Source organism: Vicugna pacos, chromosome 11 (genome assembly GCF_048564905.1).
Source record: "Vicugna pacos chromosome 11, VicPac4, whole genome shotgun sequence".
In the NCBI taxonomy this organism is placed as follows: Eukaryota; Metazoa; Chordata; class Mammalia; order Artiodactyla; family Camelidae; genus Vicugna; species Vicugna pacos.
The window spans coordinates 31535751-31554836 of record NC_132997.1 but is presented as its reverse complement, the minus strand read 5'-3'; the positions used below and the strand labels follow the sequence as shown (position 1 = coordinate 31554836).

Sequence of the window (19086 nt, the reverse complement as noted above, 5' to 3'; positions counted from 1 at the left end):
CTCTTTTTATAAGGTCTTTAAATAATTTACATGTCTGATAAGAACTAGCTCAATCTTGTTACAGCAGGAAGAGGGATTATAAACCATGCTTTCTTTCAGTCGCATCCTAAACCTAAACAGGAGTTTGTACAGCGTCTAACATCTGGACATGCACCACTGTTGAGAGTGCCCAAAACAGACATTGAGAAAATAAACCTGGGAAGGAAGACCAAAGGGAAAGACACTGTAACAGCTACCGACTAACACTATTCTGGTGGCAAATCTCCTCAGTGTAGAAACAAGCGTCCCAGTCTGAAAGGTCCTCCTTCAGCTCTAGGCAGCCTTTCTTGCATTCCAGACTGTGTTTACGTGCTAAGTACGTGTACGTATGTATGTGTGTATAGGCACATTTTTACAGAATATATAGACAAATACACACAGAATTTGTAGTTGAATATGTATGTTTTCAAAATGTGACTTTCACCAAGTTGGTGAAAATATATTTCTGGTTATATCACAGGAATTTCACACACACTTAAGTGCGCTAGTCTTTGTGTATGTGTCCTCTGATCACGACACATCCCGTGTTCTCGACTGTGGCAGCGCATGCTAAGTCTTCTGAAAAATCACTTCATAATTGTCTGGAAAAAACATGTCTTCATAGAGGGCTTAATTCACTTCTGTAAATTAAGTACAAAGCCACTATAAATTTCTGCATGTTTTACCTAAAGGACTATGAAGCTCTGTACATTCCTGCAAATGAAAATTTGATGCCTCAAAAAGAGAAAGAATGATCACAACAAAAGTTGAGAAGCTGACTGCGAGTCGTGCCAGACGTCCTGTGTGAAAACAGCCCGTAGACTTGGCATCTCCAGTTGTCTGAACGAACTGGGAGCTCACAGCCAGTCTGCTGACGGACTGACGCATGAGCACAGTGCATGTGTCTGTCCCAGACCCACAACGTGCCTCGCGCTCACATGGAGAGACCAGCCCGACATGTGAGAACAACCCGCTGAAATTCAGAGAACTGGAGGTCATCATTGTGAACGTACCCGTGGACACTGGCCAGATTTTCTGGAGGGGCACTAACTGAAAAATATGCTGGATTATAAAGTTCTGGAAAAGAAGGATTCTGTAGTCCAGGTAACTAACACAAGCGGTGTCACCCCTGGGGGACACTGGGTAAGTAGGGAATGACTTGGTAACACACCATTCATGATGAAAGTTTTAATATTACAAATGGGCTGCATTAGAACGTAAGTTGATTATGTGTCATTCTGCCAACTTTCCTCCAAGGAAGCACGACCTCGTCCAGTATGAAACATTCTTATTCTCTTTGCCCAATTTAAAAGTGGAGAAAAAAAGCACATGAATACCCAGGTTTAAAACAAAATATTCAGCCAGGAAGGTGGCATCTCATGTGCCATCACTAGTACAACTAGAGTGTCGGGATGTTGCCGCAGACACTCTGGGCACCTTCACAGCCCACGGAGCAAATACCCGATTAGGAACAAAACGGGAACCGCTCTCCTGAGCGCCGCGTGTGCCAGGGCCTGTGCTGAGGCCTCCGCGTTTGCGTGTCTGTTTAATTCTCACAAACCCGGGTAAGGAAGGTGCTTTTGCTGTGCTCATTTTACACATGAGGGCGCTGAGGTCTAGGAAGGTCAAACCATTTATCCGAGGTCATACGGCCGAGGCCTGAGGGGAGGCCTGGGCCCCTCTCCAACTGCGAGTCCTCCCGGCTTATAGGAGACAAAGGACAGAGCTGCCAATCACAAAGCTCCTGAAGCCTGTGCCCTCGTCACTGGGGTTTGGTCTGACTCCTGCTGGAGCCGCTGTTCTCTGGCAGCTTTCGCAGGGGCAGCAGAGGTACGTCTCACCTGCTTGCCATTGTGCGTGACTGACGACAGGATGGTTCTTAGGGTCTTGAACCCCATGGCAATGTCCAGAAGATGAGCAGCGAAGAAGAAGTTGTTGTAGTGCCCGAGGACGGACATGGTCATGTACCAGGCCAGGTAGAGGAAGGACTAGGGGCACGAGACGGGAGAGAGAGCGTCAGAGGGCGGAGGACGGACGGGCGCCCAAGGCTACTCTGATCTCACGCCAGCACAACCGCTCCGTCTACTTCACCCTCTTAAAACTATGAAGTTACTTAATTCTGAGCAGTCCTTTCAGTCTGCTTGCGCGTTTTACTTTGATCGGTTGGTTCTGCAGGGTTCAGTGCCATTCTCTCCTTCACATCGGGGCGGCTGTTCCTGCTCTTCCCCCAGGAGCGAGCACGTCGAGAAACGTGCTGAGCCTCAGCTCACCAGCAGCTTGCCAACGCCCACCTCGGCCCTGCGACAGCCTGCCCAGACCTCTCCTTGCGGGGCCGTCCTGTGCACCATCGCATGCCAGTTAGCAGCGTCCCCCTCCCTGGGCGTGACAGCCAAGTGTCTCCAGGCTCTGCCAGATGCCACCTGGGGGGCAAACCGCCCCAGGCGGGACGCCTGCTCTGCGGTGAGAGAACCAGCCAACCCCCCTCCCCCGCCCCCTCCCTCAGTCACTCATCTATTCACCCCCTGACCCGTGTCTGCTACGACCTACTAGTTACACAGGAGTACAGGAGTGCTTCACTGACCAAGCAGCTCATTCTATGTGAGCCAGAGTCCGTCCGGGGGACACCCGGTACGGTCTGACGTGGCAGCAGGCTGTAACGCGCCCACTAACACCATCATCTTCTTGACGACAGTCACTGTAAGGGATGGACTTCACATAGGTCAGAAAAACGTACGTGTTCTTTTGTGCGGTGGGAGGCAGTGAGTAAAGGAAGATGAGCCACACCGTGACCGCTCTTACTGTCTGGATTAGAGTGTCTTCTGCATAAGGCACACTTTGCCGTTGGAGTCAGGAGCTGCCCATCTGGGGTGGGGGACACCTTCATTCTGACTAGAATATATCTTCATCTTTAACAGTGAACAAGACAGGGGGGCTGAGGTGGCACAAGAGATTTCCCAGGCACCATGGGGCTGAAGCCAGAGATGGAGTGGGAAAAAGAAACCAGCATGTAAAACCAGACACTGAGGTGGGACAGTGCAAGGCGCCCCCAGGGAGGGCGGTTCGATGTGATGGTGAGTTTCTGATTTGGGGGTTGAGGCTGGAGGGCACGGCAGGGCTGGAGGGCTCTGAGAGCAGGTCAGGGTGTGGGTACACCCCGCAGGCTCGTGGGGGCCACCGGAGCACCAGGAACAGAACGACAGTGCAGAAAAAGGCGCATCCTGTGAACACTTCTTGAGCACCTACTAGGCGCTGCTCACTGTCCCAAATACTCACACACAGCCTCTCACTGTCGTCTAGTAAGACCCTGATAAACAGGCCATGTTGGCCCCAGTTTAGCAATGGGGCCAGTGAGCTTACTCCCTCAGGTTAAGCCACCTTCTAAAAGAAGTGACAACGGCGCAGCCATGAAACGAGGGGATGACCGGACACGCACACAGGCCAGCTGATCAGAGCAACGACCAGCTGCAAAACTGGTGAAGGTGGAAAGGAGAACCATAGAAAAGAAACGGGTGGAGGTAGGCAAAGCATTAAACGCACAGATTGGAAGAAGGAAAAGGGGAGACGTCAGGTTAATGACTTGAGCTTGGGAGCCGGAAAAACGGAGACACGAACAGAAAGGGAGAGCTGGGGACAGGGGCCTGGGTCTGGCGGGGAGGGGCGGGGACGTGCGAGGTGGCGAGGCTGCCGAGGGGCCTTCGGCCCGAGACCAGGCTGCTGAGCAGCGCACAGGCCGAGGGGAGAGGAGCAGCCTGTGGGCAGACGATGAGCAGGGAGATGCCAGGACGCATGTGTGGACTGTCCACAGGCCTGCAGAGCCCGACAGAGCAAACCAAAACTACAGGCTTCCCAGCTAAGCCCGAACATCGGAAAAGGAGCGAACTGCACGTCTGTGCCTGCGATGCTCGGGATGTGCTTACGCTTAAGGCTACACAGGTAGCTGCACTCAACAATCTGAAACGCAGATTTAACTGGGAGTCCCTGTTTCATCTGGTGACCCTGGCGCATCGCAGAGACACTGCGCGCTGTGAGGCGACCGGCCCTGCACCTGCAGTCTGACAGTACACAGGGATGGTGTCGGAGAAGCGCCTTCAGACTTCCTCCAGGATCCGTCCACGCCCCGTTCCCCGGAGAACGGAGAACGAGAACCACAGAGCAGGAGGAGCATCGCCGGCTGCCCCTGGGCGGGAGGGGGGCCTGCAAGTGCGGAGCAGGAGGGCGGGCTCTGCAGGCAGAAGACGGGGCTGGTGCTGGCGTGGAGTCAGAGAGCCTCCTTTGTATTCAGGGGAGTTGCTCCTATTGTTAGGTGAGCAGCCAGCCACAAGACACCTTCCTAACAGTTGACTGCCCTAAAAACAACACCTACAAGGCCCGAGTTTGAGCTCTCTGGAGGGTTCTCTGAGATGCCCAAGTTCCGGGCCCACAGCAGGTGGGGACAGAGGAGGGGGAGTTTGGGAGGGTGTCGCAGGTCTCGAGGAGAATGGGCTGAGGTGCACCACACAAGCCAGTGCCAAAATCAGCCTGAGCTTCTGAGATGAAGCGAGATGCGCGGGGGAGAAAGCTCAGCAGCAGGGCCGGCAGACGGCTCGGGGGTGCTCTGTGCCCCTTCTGCAGCAGCGAGGGGAGGGATGGGGTCCGGCAGCAGACAAGCGTAGCCCACCTATGCAGGCCCGTTTCCGGATCCTCCCTAGCATGTCCCCTCGCCGGCAGGTGAGAGCACACAACAACGGACGATTATTTACATTGAGAACTCTAAGAACCGGAAGTGCTGTGGAGCAATGTGAGTCTCTGCCTTGACAGCTGGTGGCTTTTAGTAACGGGCGATTTCTTCCTTACAGTTGGATATACGCTGGGGTCCCATGCTTAATTCACAGGGTCTTAGGCTCTTTGATAGGAAAGGGATCCGTGAAGTAAAAGAACACAATTTAGTGACTTAATTTGGCGGAAACACACTGATTGCAATTACTGGTAAAGAAAAAATCTTTTAAAAATTTATAACTTTCTTTTAAACATCTATAAAAATTCGAAAAACGTCATTGCTTAGCTAAAGCCTAAATGGAAATACAGATGGATTTGACTCTCAGGTTTGCTTTCCTGTATAAATATGTTTTCATTTTAACCTTCCAGCGACTGAGAGAAGCACAATGAGAGACGGCGGCTGAACCGCACATTTCTGTGAGTCCTTCTCAGATGCGCTCAGTGTTAAACTAACTGGTACCTGAACACCTTCCTTCAGCAGCAGCCCTCCCACCTGCAGACGCCCGACCACGCACCTCGCCAGCGTGTGCTCTACTTACGTTGTCCGTGAAAACGACTCCCAGCTTCCACATCTGATACTTCACGTCGACAGAGCTCAGTCTGGAAGGAGAAAAGGAGACGCTGTAGCTGTGCGCGTGAAGCCGAGACTCAGAGGCCCGCGCGCTGCGTGGGGCGGGCTGGCCACCGGCTCAGGAGGCCCAGGGAGGACCCACAGCAACCCTGGACCGTGTCATCCAGTGCTGTGATGCCTCTTTTTTTTTAAAAAAAGAGGAATCTTGCAAAACAAAACAACACTTTGTCTTCTATTACTTAAGAATACTCCTTTCTTTTCCATCTTTTCTTTTCCTGCATTAAATGTAGGAAAAGAAGGTAAAAACTCACTTTGTATGTAACAATTACTCCCGGTAACAGCCCTTTTCAAACAGGAAACATTCAAATAACATAGTCAAATACTGAGCTTTTGCATCTTTTATTTTAACTTAAGTGGTATCTAGGGATAAAAAGGTCAATCAAATTCAGAACATAAGTCTTTCTCTTTTCCTGCTTTGTATAAATAATGAAAAAGGCGCCTTCAAAATCAATAGATTAAATCCAGTGATTGCATAGCTCGAAACACCCAGGAGTGCAAAGCTGACTTCCCATCCGTCCTGCCCCCCTGCCCCCTCACCTCTTCCTCGGGACACGGGAGGAGGGAGGCCAACACACCAGCGAGCTCAGTGCGTGCCCACTTTCCCTCCCTTCCCCCAGATCTGCCGGACGGGCGGCGGAAACACTCACACGGCCGACAGGGAGCTGTCTTTCTTCGGCTTCTTCTTTTCCCGGGCGTCGCTGAAGTCCAGGGCGGCTTTGTCCATGCCAAGCAGCTCGCTGATTCTGTCTCGGCCATAGAATTCCCCGTATTTATCCATAACCTGGGGCAAGAAGAGAAGCCCTGTGCTGGCTTTCACCATTACGTAACCCCTCTACGTATGTACATTTGCACATCTAATTATTTTATACATAGTATGTATTTGTCTTACTTTCAAGTTCACTTAAAAATCTAGCTTACGGCTCATTTTCCGTGATCACATCGCTTAAGGTCTAAGAGAACTTATGGTGTCTTAAATAAAACCTAGCAGAAGAAAAGATTTCTTATTCCAGTGAGGAAGGCCTGCAAAAAGAGGGAAGGGGCTGAAATAAATGGGTACAGAGGCGGGAGAGAATGTAGTGAAAGAAATTTCTACCAAATTCATCCTTTGTGCCAGGAATTATGCTAAGAAGTCTGACTTGCTTTCTCTCCCGTGGCCATCACAAAATGTAAGCCTCCTGTTGCTAGCATCCTATTCTGTAGATAAAGAAACCGTGACTTAGAGAATGTAACATGCCCAAGGCTGCTAAGCTTGGCAAGAGGTGGGGTGAGGTTGCATCCAGGCAAGGCTGAGTCCCAGCAAAGATCTGCAGAGGCCGCTGGGCTAGCCAGGACAGGCTGGCATCCCCTCCGTGGTCTCCACGGCAACCACTCGACTACCCCCTCTCCCAGCATCCGACCCCAGCCCTTCTTCAACAGCACCGGGACCTGGAACCTCACCACCCATGTGTCCTAGTTTGAGTCTCATCTGGTATGGATTCCCTGCCCACCAACAGGATCACTTCGTAGCAACCCCTCTCTGCTGTCACATTTCCCTGGCCTCGCCCAGGGGTCAGGTTTTTAGATCAGTGTTTAGACGTGGGCTCAGGCACGTCCAACTCTGTGATACAGCCACTCTCAGCCCAAAGTTTACGTGAGAGTCCCGCTCAGCAGCGCAATGGAGGCAACAGAAGAGGTAATGAACAAAACATGGGAGGAGAGAGAACTGGCAGAAAAAGAGGAAAAGAGGGATAAGAAAGCACGGAACAGGAACACGGGAGAAGCAAAGGAAATGAGAACCAGGGAAGAAGGAGGGCGGCTGTTGCAGTCAAAGATCAGAGTGAACGAAGGAAAAAGAAAGAGAAAGAAAAGGACGAGCAGGTACAAAAATGAGCCTCTTCTGAACGCATCCAACCAGGTCAAGTAAAGGAAACAGAAGACGGGAGCTGGGGAGCCCACACGCGTGCACTGTTCAGGTTAATCAGAGCTGTCGGTTCGCTCTGTTCCCGCAGTACTGACGATGGGCTGGGCTGATCTGCGCGGCCTGGGCTGTGTCCTCTCCCGGGGACAGAGCGGGCCCTGCAGCAGCAGCGCCAGGAATCGCCCCAGCTGCACCTACAACCTGTCTATTTAATTTGGCTGCAAATGCGTAGTTTTCTTCAGAGAAACTCTCACTTTAATAACTGAGAAGTTTCTTCTTTATTCTGTTAAGTAATGAATAAGAATAAAGTATTCAAATTATCTAGCTGAAATTACTTAAACATTATTCTGTCAAAGCTCTCGCCTAGTTTGGAGGCGCTCAGATGCATTAGCACAACACTGCTTCTCCACGGTCACCAGGAGGCCACAAACTCACACCAAATGAAAATCCACACACACTCCTTCCAACCAGGAAGTCTTGTTTTGTTTTGTTTTTTTAAGGTGCTTCACTTTAAATGATGTACTTGATTTAAATTATTGGCAAACTCTCTATCTTCCCTCAGCTGCTGGGCGCTAACCAGCCCCTGAGGAGCACTGAACCAGTGGAATCCAGGGAAAAGACCACTCCACGTGGGGCTGTCCGCTCCAGACACAGGCCCTGGAGCTGGGGCGCGCGGTGGTGGAGGCGGTGCTCTGAGTCATTTTGGCAACTGGAGGGTTCAAGGAATAAGCAGGAGCTGCAAAATGATTACTGTATTTCACAACGTACAAGTACTGGTAATACTTCTTATTTTTTTCCAAAGCGTGATCTGCATCCACTCCTGTGTGGCAGGAGGAGCAGAGATGGTCCCTGACCCTCAACACCGGAGCTCTGGCAGGTGCTGCCCCCGCAGCTGAACCCTTAACCTACGCGCTCTCTGGGACCCTGTGATGCGGTGTGCACCAGAAGACCAAAACTGCACAAAAATAAAAACGTCTTTAAAGCTTATATAAAGTAAATGAAGCCCAGTCCTTCGTTGTTATGCCACACAGCTCCTCCTCTTTCCTGTGAGGAGGAGCCCTGCCCTGGCGACTTAGCCGTCTTATCGGAAAAGAGCCTCCAGTCAATTTCAGGCACCCAAACGATCTCAGGGGAAATTCTGCCCAGCGCGTGCTCACGCACAGACTGAGCACTGTCCATTCACCGAGGCAGAGGACGGGCGAAGGAAGCCAGGCCTGTGGATTCTTTAGCTGCAGAGTCTGATTTCTTATGAAATTTTTGAAATTCACATTCAGTCCTATTGCTGTTTTGAAATGACAGTAACAGAAAGATGAACCACACTGCAACATCTCATTCTACGTATGAGCCGCATCAAAACCAAACCTGAACTGCACTTAAGGGAAAAAAAAAATAAAAAAAACGGAAAATCTATGCCCGCTAAGAAGAATTACCTTTCTTTTAACAAATTTGTCCCAGTAGTTATTGGGAAATGACCTATAAGATATAAAAGCATGTAAGTAAAATAGTATTATTTAAAAAATGATAAATAATGACGTTGTTTGGAATAAACAAAATACTTAGAATAATACATACATACATATATTCTTCCATTCACAAAAATGACAATGAATTTGTTTCCCTTCTTATCCCATAATTTTTCTATCCTGAGTATATTAGATATTATTTTAAATGTTAATATATAAATATAATCACAAAAAAGACTATGGGCTACTATTTTAATGGTGAAGACCATGAGTACATTAATTAATAAGCAAATCTGTATTTTTATTTACTTACAATGTGTTGATACATACATTTCCTTGTCAATTGTCTTTAAAAATTAAAATATCTCAAAATCTGTCATTGTTTCTCCTATGAAGTAACAAAATCTCATTCCCACCAGCCATCCTCAAGGAAACTGAGCATAACATGCTGTAACACGACTGGAATCTTCACCGATACAGAGCTGACTTAAAAGGATAGACCTGATTTGATTTGGCGTAAGCAGTTGGAGTTGCTAAGCAGAATACTGAGCATTTAGGGTAAACATTTATAATGCACAAATAAATCATCCCCACTAGAAAACCCGAACCTATCAGAAACCATACTTTTTGTGAATAAGCAAAACTGCTCACAGTGAAGAGAAGCTATTTCCCTCTTGCGTAGTACAAACTACTGAAAAATGCTGCATCACTGAGACCTCTCGTGCTGGGAAATGACACTTTCGTGACGGATTTGTATCTGAACCAGCAGCGAGGAGTTTGGATCCTGATCTCACAAGGCTGAATATTTAGTGTGCAGCAAAGGTGTTTGTCTCCCTGTCTTGTATTTCACACGTCCTAATGCTTAGCTAGTTAAATGCTTGGCTGCCGGATGATATCAACTGAAATCTTCCAACTTTGATTAAAAGTGTGACATTCAATAGTTTTGCCTTCGATGCTACGACTCTTTCCTTAATGAATGATTTTGTTTCTGGATGAGATAAGCCTGCACGGGAGGCCAGGCACCTCCAGCTGAGCACAGAGTAATGGATGCTAAAGTCCATCAGTGCTGTGGAAATGGACTCATGGCCCTTTCTGATGAAGGGGTTCGGAACACAGAGGGCAAAAACCGATGGCATCCGTTAAGAGGCTGCTGGAGCTGAGTCTACTGGTTTTCCTAGTTGAATATGTAACTTACTCACCTCTGCTAAACTTCTGACAAATCTGCAGGAACTCGGGCAAAGCATTTTACGTCTTGAACTTTTCGAGCATGAAAAGTCTCATCTAAGTCTTTACTCACTGTGTGTTGATTACGAGTCTATCCCACTGGCCTTTAATGTCATCTTCCGAAGGCTGCTCCGTAATATAAAGCCCATCGAATTCCAATTTTCGAGCTACTTCCTTTTCTCGCTTAAAAATAACCAGTGGGACCTACATTTAAAAAGTAAACATGTTAAAATTAGTTCAGATTTACTAGCATCTCCTGTGGTCACTATCTTTGCAAAACAGCTTTCAGAAAGAAATATTTCCCATGTTAATTCCAGGAAGGTAAAAATTGAGTGGAAATGGATTGGCAATATTTAGACAGAAGGAGGCATCTTGAGGTTTTGGGAAAAACAGAAGATGGAATGGATATTAAGTACATGCATATATTTATAAACACAGAGGGTCACAGACAATTGTGCTAATGAAATCAATTTAAATGTTGAAGAGAAAAAGATTGGACAAAATTGTGTTTTTCGCATATAATATATACATATATAAATGGATGCAATGAAACACAGCAATGTTACTAATGTTCCAAAATGCATGCTTCTAAAAAATGTAGAGTTTTATTTCAGAAATCTCTTTAATAATTCCATGCTTGCAAGCGTGCCCACTTGCTATTCTGAAATAAATTTTAATTTCAACATCAGCAAAAATCTTTGTCAATTTGTCAAAACGTGTCCAGAATTTTATTCTCTCCTCATATGGACAGACTTTACACAAGGCACAGATACAAAAGAGATGCAGGCACTTGGAAAATATCCAAGAATGTCCTCCCCAAACAGCAAGGGAGGAAGAGGGCGGCAGGGGGCTTCTGGGGAAAACTCTGCATTCTGGTCGTTTACCCTGGGTCTGGTTCTTCAAGGCCTCTAGAATCTTCACAGTCAGAAGCTGGGGACAGTGCAATAAAGACACTCCAGCAAAAAGGTGTCGTGCCAGGAAAAAAAAGGTCTGTGAAGGTCACGGGCAGTCCTGGCCACTCAGAAAGCCGGTCTCGAGTTCCGGGCCAGCCATCCTGTTCCCTTGGTGGGGCACTGTCCTCTGGGGAACGTGGGACAAACTGTGAAGCATTTCTGCCAAGGTCCCCAATAGCAGAGCAATCTAAATGACGTGAGGGTTCAGCGCGACGTCCCCCGGAGTGCGCTAGTGACACAGTGGGCGGATGAGTGAGAGTGGCCATATGTGAGTAACGACCAGTCTGGGAGGGGAAACTACAAGAAGACAGCCACATCCTCCCCAGGGCAGCCACAGTCTGGCCTGGTTAACATGGAGCTTTAAGGACAGGCTCCAACGCCCCAGAGCTCGGGACCACCCTGAAGGGGCCTCTCCACTTTGGAAGGGAGGCCGGTGACGTGCCCCGTGGGGTCTGCACTGGCCCCATGTCCCCTCTTCTCCGTGGGGACTGCTCCCTGGCCCGCAGGCATGGTTCCTGGGACGTTCCCTCACAAACCACGTGCATGCACCTCCTGTGTCTGCGGCCGCCTCCCCAGACCCGCGCCCACCGGGCACATGGCCGGCCCTCCCTCGCGCACCTTCAGGCAGTAGTACCCAATGATGCAGAAGAAGGCGATGACCGTGTGCAGCACGGCCAGGATGCGCAGCGTGGGCTCCATGTAGCCGCTGCTCTCCTCCAGCACGTAGTGCACGGCGATGACTCGCGGCGAGCCGCCGTCCAGGCTGCTGCCTCGGGTATTTTCGCCTGAGCTGCGTGGGGGCGGCTCCCTTCCTTCAACCACAGAAGAAGTGGAGACCTGATTCCAACCATTGAAAGGACAGTCAGTTCCTTCCTCTAAGACGCGCAGGTGAACAAGAAGCAAGGGAACCCAGCCCTGTCAGCCAGGAGCTGGAGGTGCAGCCTCTGCACAGTGGAAGGACTAAAAGCTAAGGCTAAGAAGACAGCTTTTCAGGAACCAATGGCAAATCCCTCTCATCTAACCAGTTATGAGGATTCCAACGCATGCAGGAAGAAATCAGATGGCTAAGCTGCCTTCTCAAAGATCAAAAGAACTTCATACAGTACAGGCGTGCCACACCCAGCTGTGGGGACGAGCGAGAAGCTCAGCCAAATGGGGCTGTGAGCACTGTGGGCGAGCCCTCTGCCGAACTGAACATTCCCAACGGGGGCGTTTCTCAGGGCGAGGGGGCAAATCAAGCCATTCTGTGCCAGAGAGTGACACGCCTGAGATTCAGGGTTTCTTTTGCATCAGAATATATTTTAGAATAGGTTTCGAGGTGCTCACTAGGGGATCAGTGAAATCTCTACATTCAATTCAGTCTATCTGTTGTTTACAAAACGGTTGTTAGAAGATGAAGACGTACGTACCTTGTAGAAGAGCAAGATGAAATTGATTGCAAACGCGACAAACAAGGCTAACATCCTCATGTTGTAAAAGTTGCGAGCAAAATAGTTCTGAAGGTAAAAAAAAAATTAAGAGGTCATTGAATCAAGAGACTTGAAATCCACAATTTAAATAAAGCATTCATTCATTTACCCAAAACTATTTTTTGAGTGCCTACTATGTATCAAAAGTCCCGTTCCTGGAGCTGGAGACATAACCGTGAATAAGAAAATGCAAACCCCACGGAGGAGGCAGACAACCCAGAAGCACACCCACACACACAGATGAGAAGCAATTTCGGAAGAACGTAATCACTCTTGTAGCATCGCTTTCCCGTCTGGGAGGGGGCTGAACAACAGAACCTTTCCCATGAGTTCGCTCTGAGGAAAAGTTACTACTGGGCAAGTCAGTCTCTCATCTTATTACAGCTGCAATTATCACTTTATTCTAGAGGGGACGGCAGGCTGCTGCAGGCTTGATGCACTCTGACTGTGATTTGGAAAGAACATTCCAGCTGCTGTGTATAAAACAGATTGGAGGCCCGCACGAAAGGAAGGGGACCAGTTAGGAAGTTACTGCAGGAAGAGACGGTGCGGCCTCAGGCACAGGGAAGGCGTGTCGAGGCTCTGGGTTGGACAGCGGGGAGCCGGGACCAAGGCATCCAGGGTAACACATCCACACTAAGACGGGCAAGTATCACCCCGCAGGCCTGACCTGGCTCCCTGGTTGCTCCCCGCCACCTCCCGGTCAGTGAGTGTTTGCTGTGCCTGAACGAGCCTGGCCTACGACACGCCAGTAACGATGCTCATTCTAAAACATCTTACGAGCAGCTTCTGCTGAGAGGCTATGATCTTCTTCCAGAAAGCCGACTCGGGAGCCTCGGGCTCCCCGTATCTGTGTGTGTGCAGCTGCCTCGGCCTCGGCTTGCCCTTGTCTTCTCTGGCTTTGTCTTCTTTTTCTCCGTCTTCTCCCCTACGAACGCAAATGAACGAAATAGAAGGCATCCTGAAAGTAAAGAACCGGACAGGTTTCGTGCCAAAATACACAAACAAACGAATATTCAGATCATACAGTCTTAGTAACTGGCATCTCTTCCAATGAACAAGAATGCTCAGACTTGCAGAAGTAGAGGCAGGACTTCTCGCTTATCATAGCCTCCTACAGATGGATAATTCCGCGAAGTTCAAATCTACAGGGCATCTTACAGGCTCGAAGTATCTTTGTATCTAAACACACCGTATTTCCTTCCAATCGGGCAATAAAATAACTGAAAAGAGCATAACAATGGAGACTGTCTTTGGGCTGTGACTTTTCAACACACCTTATTTTTAAACTATAATTTTAATGCTCTAAATCATGGACACAGTGTTCTTTAACACTGACTAGTTCTTAGGACTTAAAGTCAGAGGCATGTGCCTTTGGCGGTTCACACGTATAAAGGATGTCAGTATATTAAATTTGCAGACAATAAGGGGATTAGAAGCACTGAAATTCGACGCCTAAATCCCTGTAGGTGCAAAATACCAAGTCTTCATGAAGTGCTTCCGTGCACTCACTGCACTGGACCCACAGGTTTATCTCACTCCATTTTTCACCGTAAAGACTTGCCGCTGAAATGGCTGTTGTGCCATTTACACACGTCCACATTCCACAGTAACGGTCATTTATGCGGCCATGCTTACAAATGACCCGACAGTGCAGTATCTGTGTGACTGTAAGGGGCAGGCGGTAAGGACAGGCCAGAGACGAGAGCGACTGGAGGAGGGACGCAGAGGGCTGTGGAGAACAGGGGCCCTAAGGCACATAAAGCCCTGGTCTCCCCAACTGCTGAAGACGTGCATGTGAAACTGCGTACACCTGGGGGGGGGTGCAGGTTTCACCTGCTAACGAAAGCCGTCGTGCTGAGGAAAGAACACGTTTTCACTCCTTCCCACCCAGCTCTCTACTTCTCACTGCTGCATTTATAACTGAGCTCCTAGGCCCAGGAGTAGGGTAAGTGGAGACCCCTGGCCTCACACCAGATCTGCGGACTCAGGATCTTAGGTGGGGCCCAGGGGTCTGCATCCTTAACAAACTCCAGGCAGCTTTTATGCAGGTGGCCCTGGGGCTGCACTCTGTGGAACACCACTCCCCAGAGGCTCCAGGCAAGGCATCGGGAAAGCCTGTCCCCTCCCTTCACGAGAGGCTCGATTCTAAACACAGGACCACAGCAGCCCGTCATCTTGCAGACAGCATCACTCAGAGCCACTGGAGGCTCTTCTGCTGAGAGAGGAACTCGCAGAACCAGAAAGGGCAGGGGTCAGAGGCCACCCCACCCACGGGCTGGTCCTCCGCCAGCCCCTCCACCGAGACCACAGGTGTCCTCCTGAGCAGGAGGGTCTCCCCGGCGTCCCCTGGAGACAGTGCGGCACAGAGGAAGGGCACAGACACCACACGTACTCGGCTTTCTCGGGTTCTGATCTGCTCTCTTCTTTTTCTTCCTTCTCCTCTTCTTTGGGCACCTGTTCCTTGGATGAGCCCAAGGGGAAAAGAGAAGCAGGATTACACGTCACCTTTGCAGGAGATCAGGGCACCCTGTGACCACGTGCCATAAATGGCACCCTCCTGTCTGCTCTGAGATGGAAGTGCAGGGCGGGCTCCTTGCTCCCCGGTCCACACCTTCCCCTCCCACACTCACCTGCCAGGCCGGCAGGAGGGTCTGACTTTCTGGGCTCCTTCCACTGTCCTTATTTCAGAACCACCTTCCTTCCTTCACCTACTCAGATCTCAAATCTCACCCTCCAACACCAACTTCAGTCCACTTAAGTCTCATCTCACTACCCCGAACCACACTGATGTTTCCTTTTTCTCAGCACAAGGGACCCCAACTGTCTGCTGCTTCCTAACTCTCAGGAATCTTCTTGTTTTTCATGAGTGTTGGTTCTATCTTTCTAATAAACTCCTAAGGCAACTTGAAAGCAGTGACCACATCTTATGTTTCTCTGAATTCCCTATGACAATCAGCGGGGTCGGTCACATGGCAAATACCCATAAAATACTGGTAGGCAGGATGGCTATTCAGTCGCCTGGTGTCGCCGGGGTGGGGACTTGAGCTTACCTCTGCACGGTTCAACTCAATCACTCACAGAACCGTCACAGGAGCCTGGCTCTGCCTACCCAGGTCAAGTCGCACACTGACCGCCACTCTGGCACAAGCCAGATAGCTGCTGTCAAGGTCACTTGCAGGGCTGCCTGATGCCCAGAGGCCTGCTGGGGTTGGAGAGACGTTACCTGGAACTTCTCCTGCACCTCGGGGATGGGGACCGGGCTGCTCATGAGGTCGCTCAGGCCGGCATTGGGATTATGCGGGATGAGTTTGTACTGTCCTCCTTCTCGCTTCAGGTCCAAGCCGAAGATGTCGGAGAGCAGGTCGCTCTCCTCCGTCAGCTCTTTCAGGTCTGTGAGGTCTTCAGAGGGCAGGGCAGCTTCCGTGGCCTTCCTCTCTGCATCCTCCCCGTCCCCCCTGACCTCGTCCTGCGTGGGGTCCGGCATGTTGGCCAAGAGCTCGGCCACTCGGATCTTCTTGGCACCTTCCACCAAGCTGCCCCCCAGCAGGAGGCTGCAGAGGATGCGGGAGAAGCCCCTGAACACGCTGGCCACAAAGTGCAGGAGGCTGAGGAAGACGGCCCAGTAGGATGTGAAGACGGCCGTGACCATGTCCTTGACCGTCATCTTCTTCACGCGCTTCACCTGCTTCCTCAGGCTCTTGAGGCTGAGCATCCGCATGAGGGCCAGGACGTTGTAGCGCAGGGCGAGCAGGGCCGCGCGCACCGTCCCCAGGGAGAAGAAGCCCATCCTCGGGCCCGGTTCCTCCGGCCGCTCCTTCTCGCTCTCCTCCTTGCTCGCCGACCTCTCGTTCAGGTCCGACTCTGAGATCTGAGCCGCCAGCTGCATCTCGAAGATGGTGTCCTCACAGAAGTTCACGAACAGCTCCATCTTCTCCTTCTCACCCCCCTCGTTGACCACGTCGAATATGAACTGCCTCTTGGACTCCTTGACCTGGGGCTTCTCCCACTGGGTCCGGCTGGACTCGCTGATCTCAAAGTAGACCCTCTCGATGCGCTTGGCGCTGCCCATGACCTCGATGCGGCCCAGGAAGGGCTGGAAGTAGCTGAGCACGCTCTCGGCCAGCTCCAGGAAGGTCTGCAGCCGGCTGTCGTTGGGCATGTGCTCGGACAGGTTTGTCAGCAGCACCGCCACGTTGAAGCCGATGTCCTTGGCGGGCTCGTGGAACCGCTTGACGAACTCCTCGTAGTCCAGGGTTTCGTTCTCGTCCGTCTCGGCGCAGGACAGGAGGAACTCGGTCTCGGACGGCGTGTAGTGCTTGTGGCTCTCCATCGCCTTGTGGAAGTCCCTCTTGGAGATGACGCCCTTGCCATCGGGGTCATACTCTTTGAAGGCGTCGGAAGACGTCAAGTCCTTCAGTTTCAGGAACATGTCAAAAAATTTGAGAATCATCTCCACGTTGTTGGAAGACTCCACGAGCATGTCCACCATCTGTTTGCCGATGGTGCCGTTCACAACATTACCTGGCGGTAAAGAAGCACGCTGGTTCAGCGGGGAGGGCACAGCTCAGCGGTGGAGCACGAGCCCACACGCAAGAGGTCTGGGTTCAGCCCCCAGGCCCTTCATTAAATAAATAAATAAACCTAGTTACCCACCCCAAATAAATAAATTATTAAAAAAAAAAGAATTGCATTGGTTCAAAATGAACATTCCTGAGAAAGCCAGTGTCTATGGAGAACGATAACAAAAAGCAATGCAAATCTCAGACAACGTCTGCATCAGCGACATCTCCGTTTACCTTCCAGCGTACGAAGGAAAAGACGGATAATTCTCTGTAAACTCTGCTTTGTGTGATTACATGAACACATGCAAAAGCATATCTGCAAAGTGATTAGACTAACACACGTAAACAGTGCATAAAGAAAAGCTGACTTTTCTCCCCCTCAGCTTGATCCAAGCAGCAACATGTTTTAGAGTTAAAAAAAACGGGGCAAACGTTTCTATCCTGAAGCCGGAAACTGAAATCCAGTCTCACGTTAATAACAGAATGAGTGTCTGCATAGCCCTTTAGGGTTGAAAAATCACTCCTGTAGACATCACCTGATTTGACGTTCACGTCTGTGAGGCAGGTGTGCGTATTAACTCTGGTTTCACTACCGGGGAAACCAAGGTTTAGCGCGGCTCGACCACGTGCCGCTGAGACGCGACTTTGGAGGGTCAGTGCCAGGGCCTGCACTGGGTCTGCTGAGAGCGAAGTATACGCTCTTCCTGATTTGAAATGTAAAGCCCCCCCCCATTTCTTTATGGTCCAGAACATTTACAGTGAGCAAAGGGCAGGTGACTGACACGCTGGAGAGAGCTGGCTACCCTCCAGCACTTCTGCTCCTTGAACAGAGCGTGATACAGAACACAGAGGTGGACGACAGGAGAAAAGACGCCTGGGGAGGGGTGTGCTGACCGCGTCTGGGAGGCAGGAGGCCCAGGCTGAGCGCGGGCCTGGAGCCCTGCTGCTGGGTGTGAATGCCGGCCCCCGGCCGCCAGCTCAGCAACCGGGAGGCTCCCCAGGCCCCACACTGCTTCCTCCTTCGCAGAGCAGTGACAGTGACACTCAAACTCGTAAACCTAGTACTAGGATGACACAAGCACTCAAACCGCAGCCGCACGTTAAACGAGGGCAGTTTCCAGCTGTCGTCCCCGTGGCTGCTCAGTTACGTTGGTTGTGCTGAGGTTACTTGACTAACATCTGAGCTGAGCTCATGGGAAAAGGATCTCGCGCTCGGGGGCACAGAGTGGCCGCCCACTCAGGGTTTTAAGCTAAGACTGCCTTTTTGAAGCCCCAGCACAAGGCGTGATGACCGCCTTAATTAGTCAAAGTGCGGTCACGCAATGCAGGGCAGACTGAGAAACCGGGAAGGGAAGGCAGGAGCAAGGAAGAGAGGTCGCAAAGAGAAAGAGGGAGAATAGGAACAGAGGGGGGCGTGGGGTGGGGGGCCGGGCTGCCACCGGGGCCGCCCTGGGGGCTGGGGCGCTGTCCGCAGCCCCTCCTCCAGGGGGGCTGTCACAGCGCAGTCAGCTCAGAGCCTTGACGGACTCGGTCGGCGTGTGTCCCAGCGTCTGTCATCCCACCGACCACAAACCTACCAACCTACTAACTCTGCAGAGCACGCTCTTTGGAGAGATATCACTGGGACATGAAAATACCACTGTGAATAAAACATTACTGTTTCACCCCACAGAAGTGTCAGCCGAGATCGGCAGGATTTCTCTTCCTTAAAAGCTAACTCGAGAAAAGAGTCCTCAAGCCAGCAACAAATGGAGCTGCCTGTCCCACCCCGTGGTGATGTCTGTCCTCTGCAGCAGGCTGACTCCAAACGCAAGCACGTGTTGGGCTCTGAAGTAAGAGCATACATGCAACTGGAAAACACAAACCAGTACCTTCCAGCATGGACAGCAGCATGACCACCATGTCCTTCTGAAGGTCCATCAGCTCTTTCAGGAGCTCAATTTGACTGGAGTCCTGGAAGGATTAACACACTGCACGTGAGGTAACACGCGGGAGCTCTGCAGCAAGAACACTTACGTACCTTCACAAAACAGAGCACTGCCCCACCCACGGTGGGCCCTTCACAGAGATACAGAGCTGAAGAGAGCTGAGCATAGGTATGGCGCTTACAG

The 19086-nt window shown here is 50.6% G+C and overlaps 1 protein-coding gene across 1 annotated transcript in view; it reads right to left on the bottom strand.

Annotated features, from left to right (window-relative positions):
• RYR2 (ryanodine receptor 2) overlaps positions 1 to 19086 on the bottom strand; it is a 539007-nt gene that overhangs the window by 16001 nt on the left and 503920 nt on the right. Inside the window, exons 89-99 of the mRNA XM_072971049.1 lie at positions 18847 to 18928; positions 15637 to 16934; positions 14806 to 14873; positions 13191 to 13338; positions 12351 to 12437; positions 11560 to 11778; positions 10062 to 10192; positions 8732 to 8774; positions 6052 to 6185; positions 5313 to 5373; positions 1860 to 2006 (exon numbers count right to left, since the gene is read on the bottom strand). Of these exons, the coding sequence (XP_072827150.1) occupies positions 1860 to 2006; positions 5313 to 5373; positions 6052 to 6185; positions 8732 to 8774; positions 10062 to 10192; positions 11560 to 11778; positions 12351 to 12437; positions 13191 to 13338; positions 14806 to 14873; positions 15637 to 16934; positions 18847 to 18928 (2418 nt within the window). The remainder of the gene's footprint in view (positions 1 to 1859; positions 2007 to 5312; positions 5374 to 6051; positions 6186 to 8731; positions 8775 to 10061; positions 10193 to 11559; positions 11779 to 12350; positions 12438 to 13190; positions 13339 to 14805; positions 14874 to 15636; positions 16935 to 18846; positions 18929 to 19086) is intronic.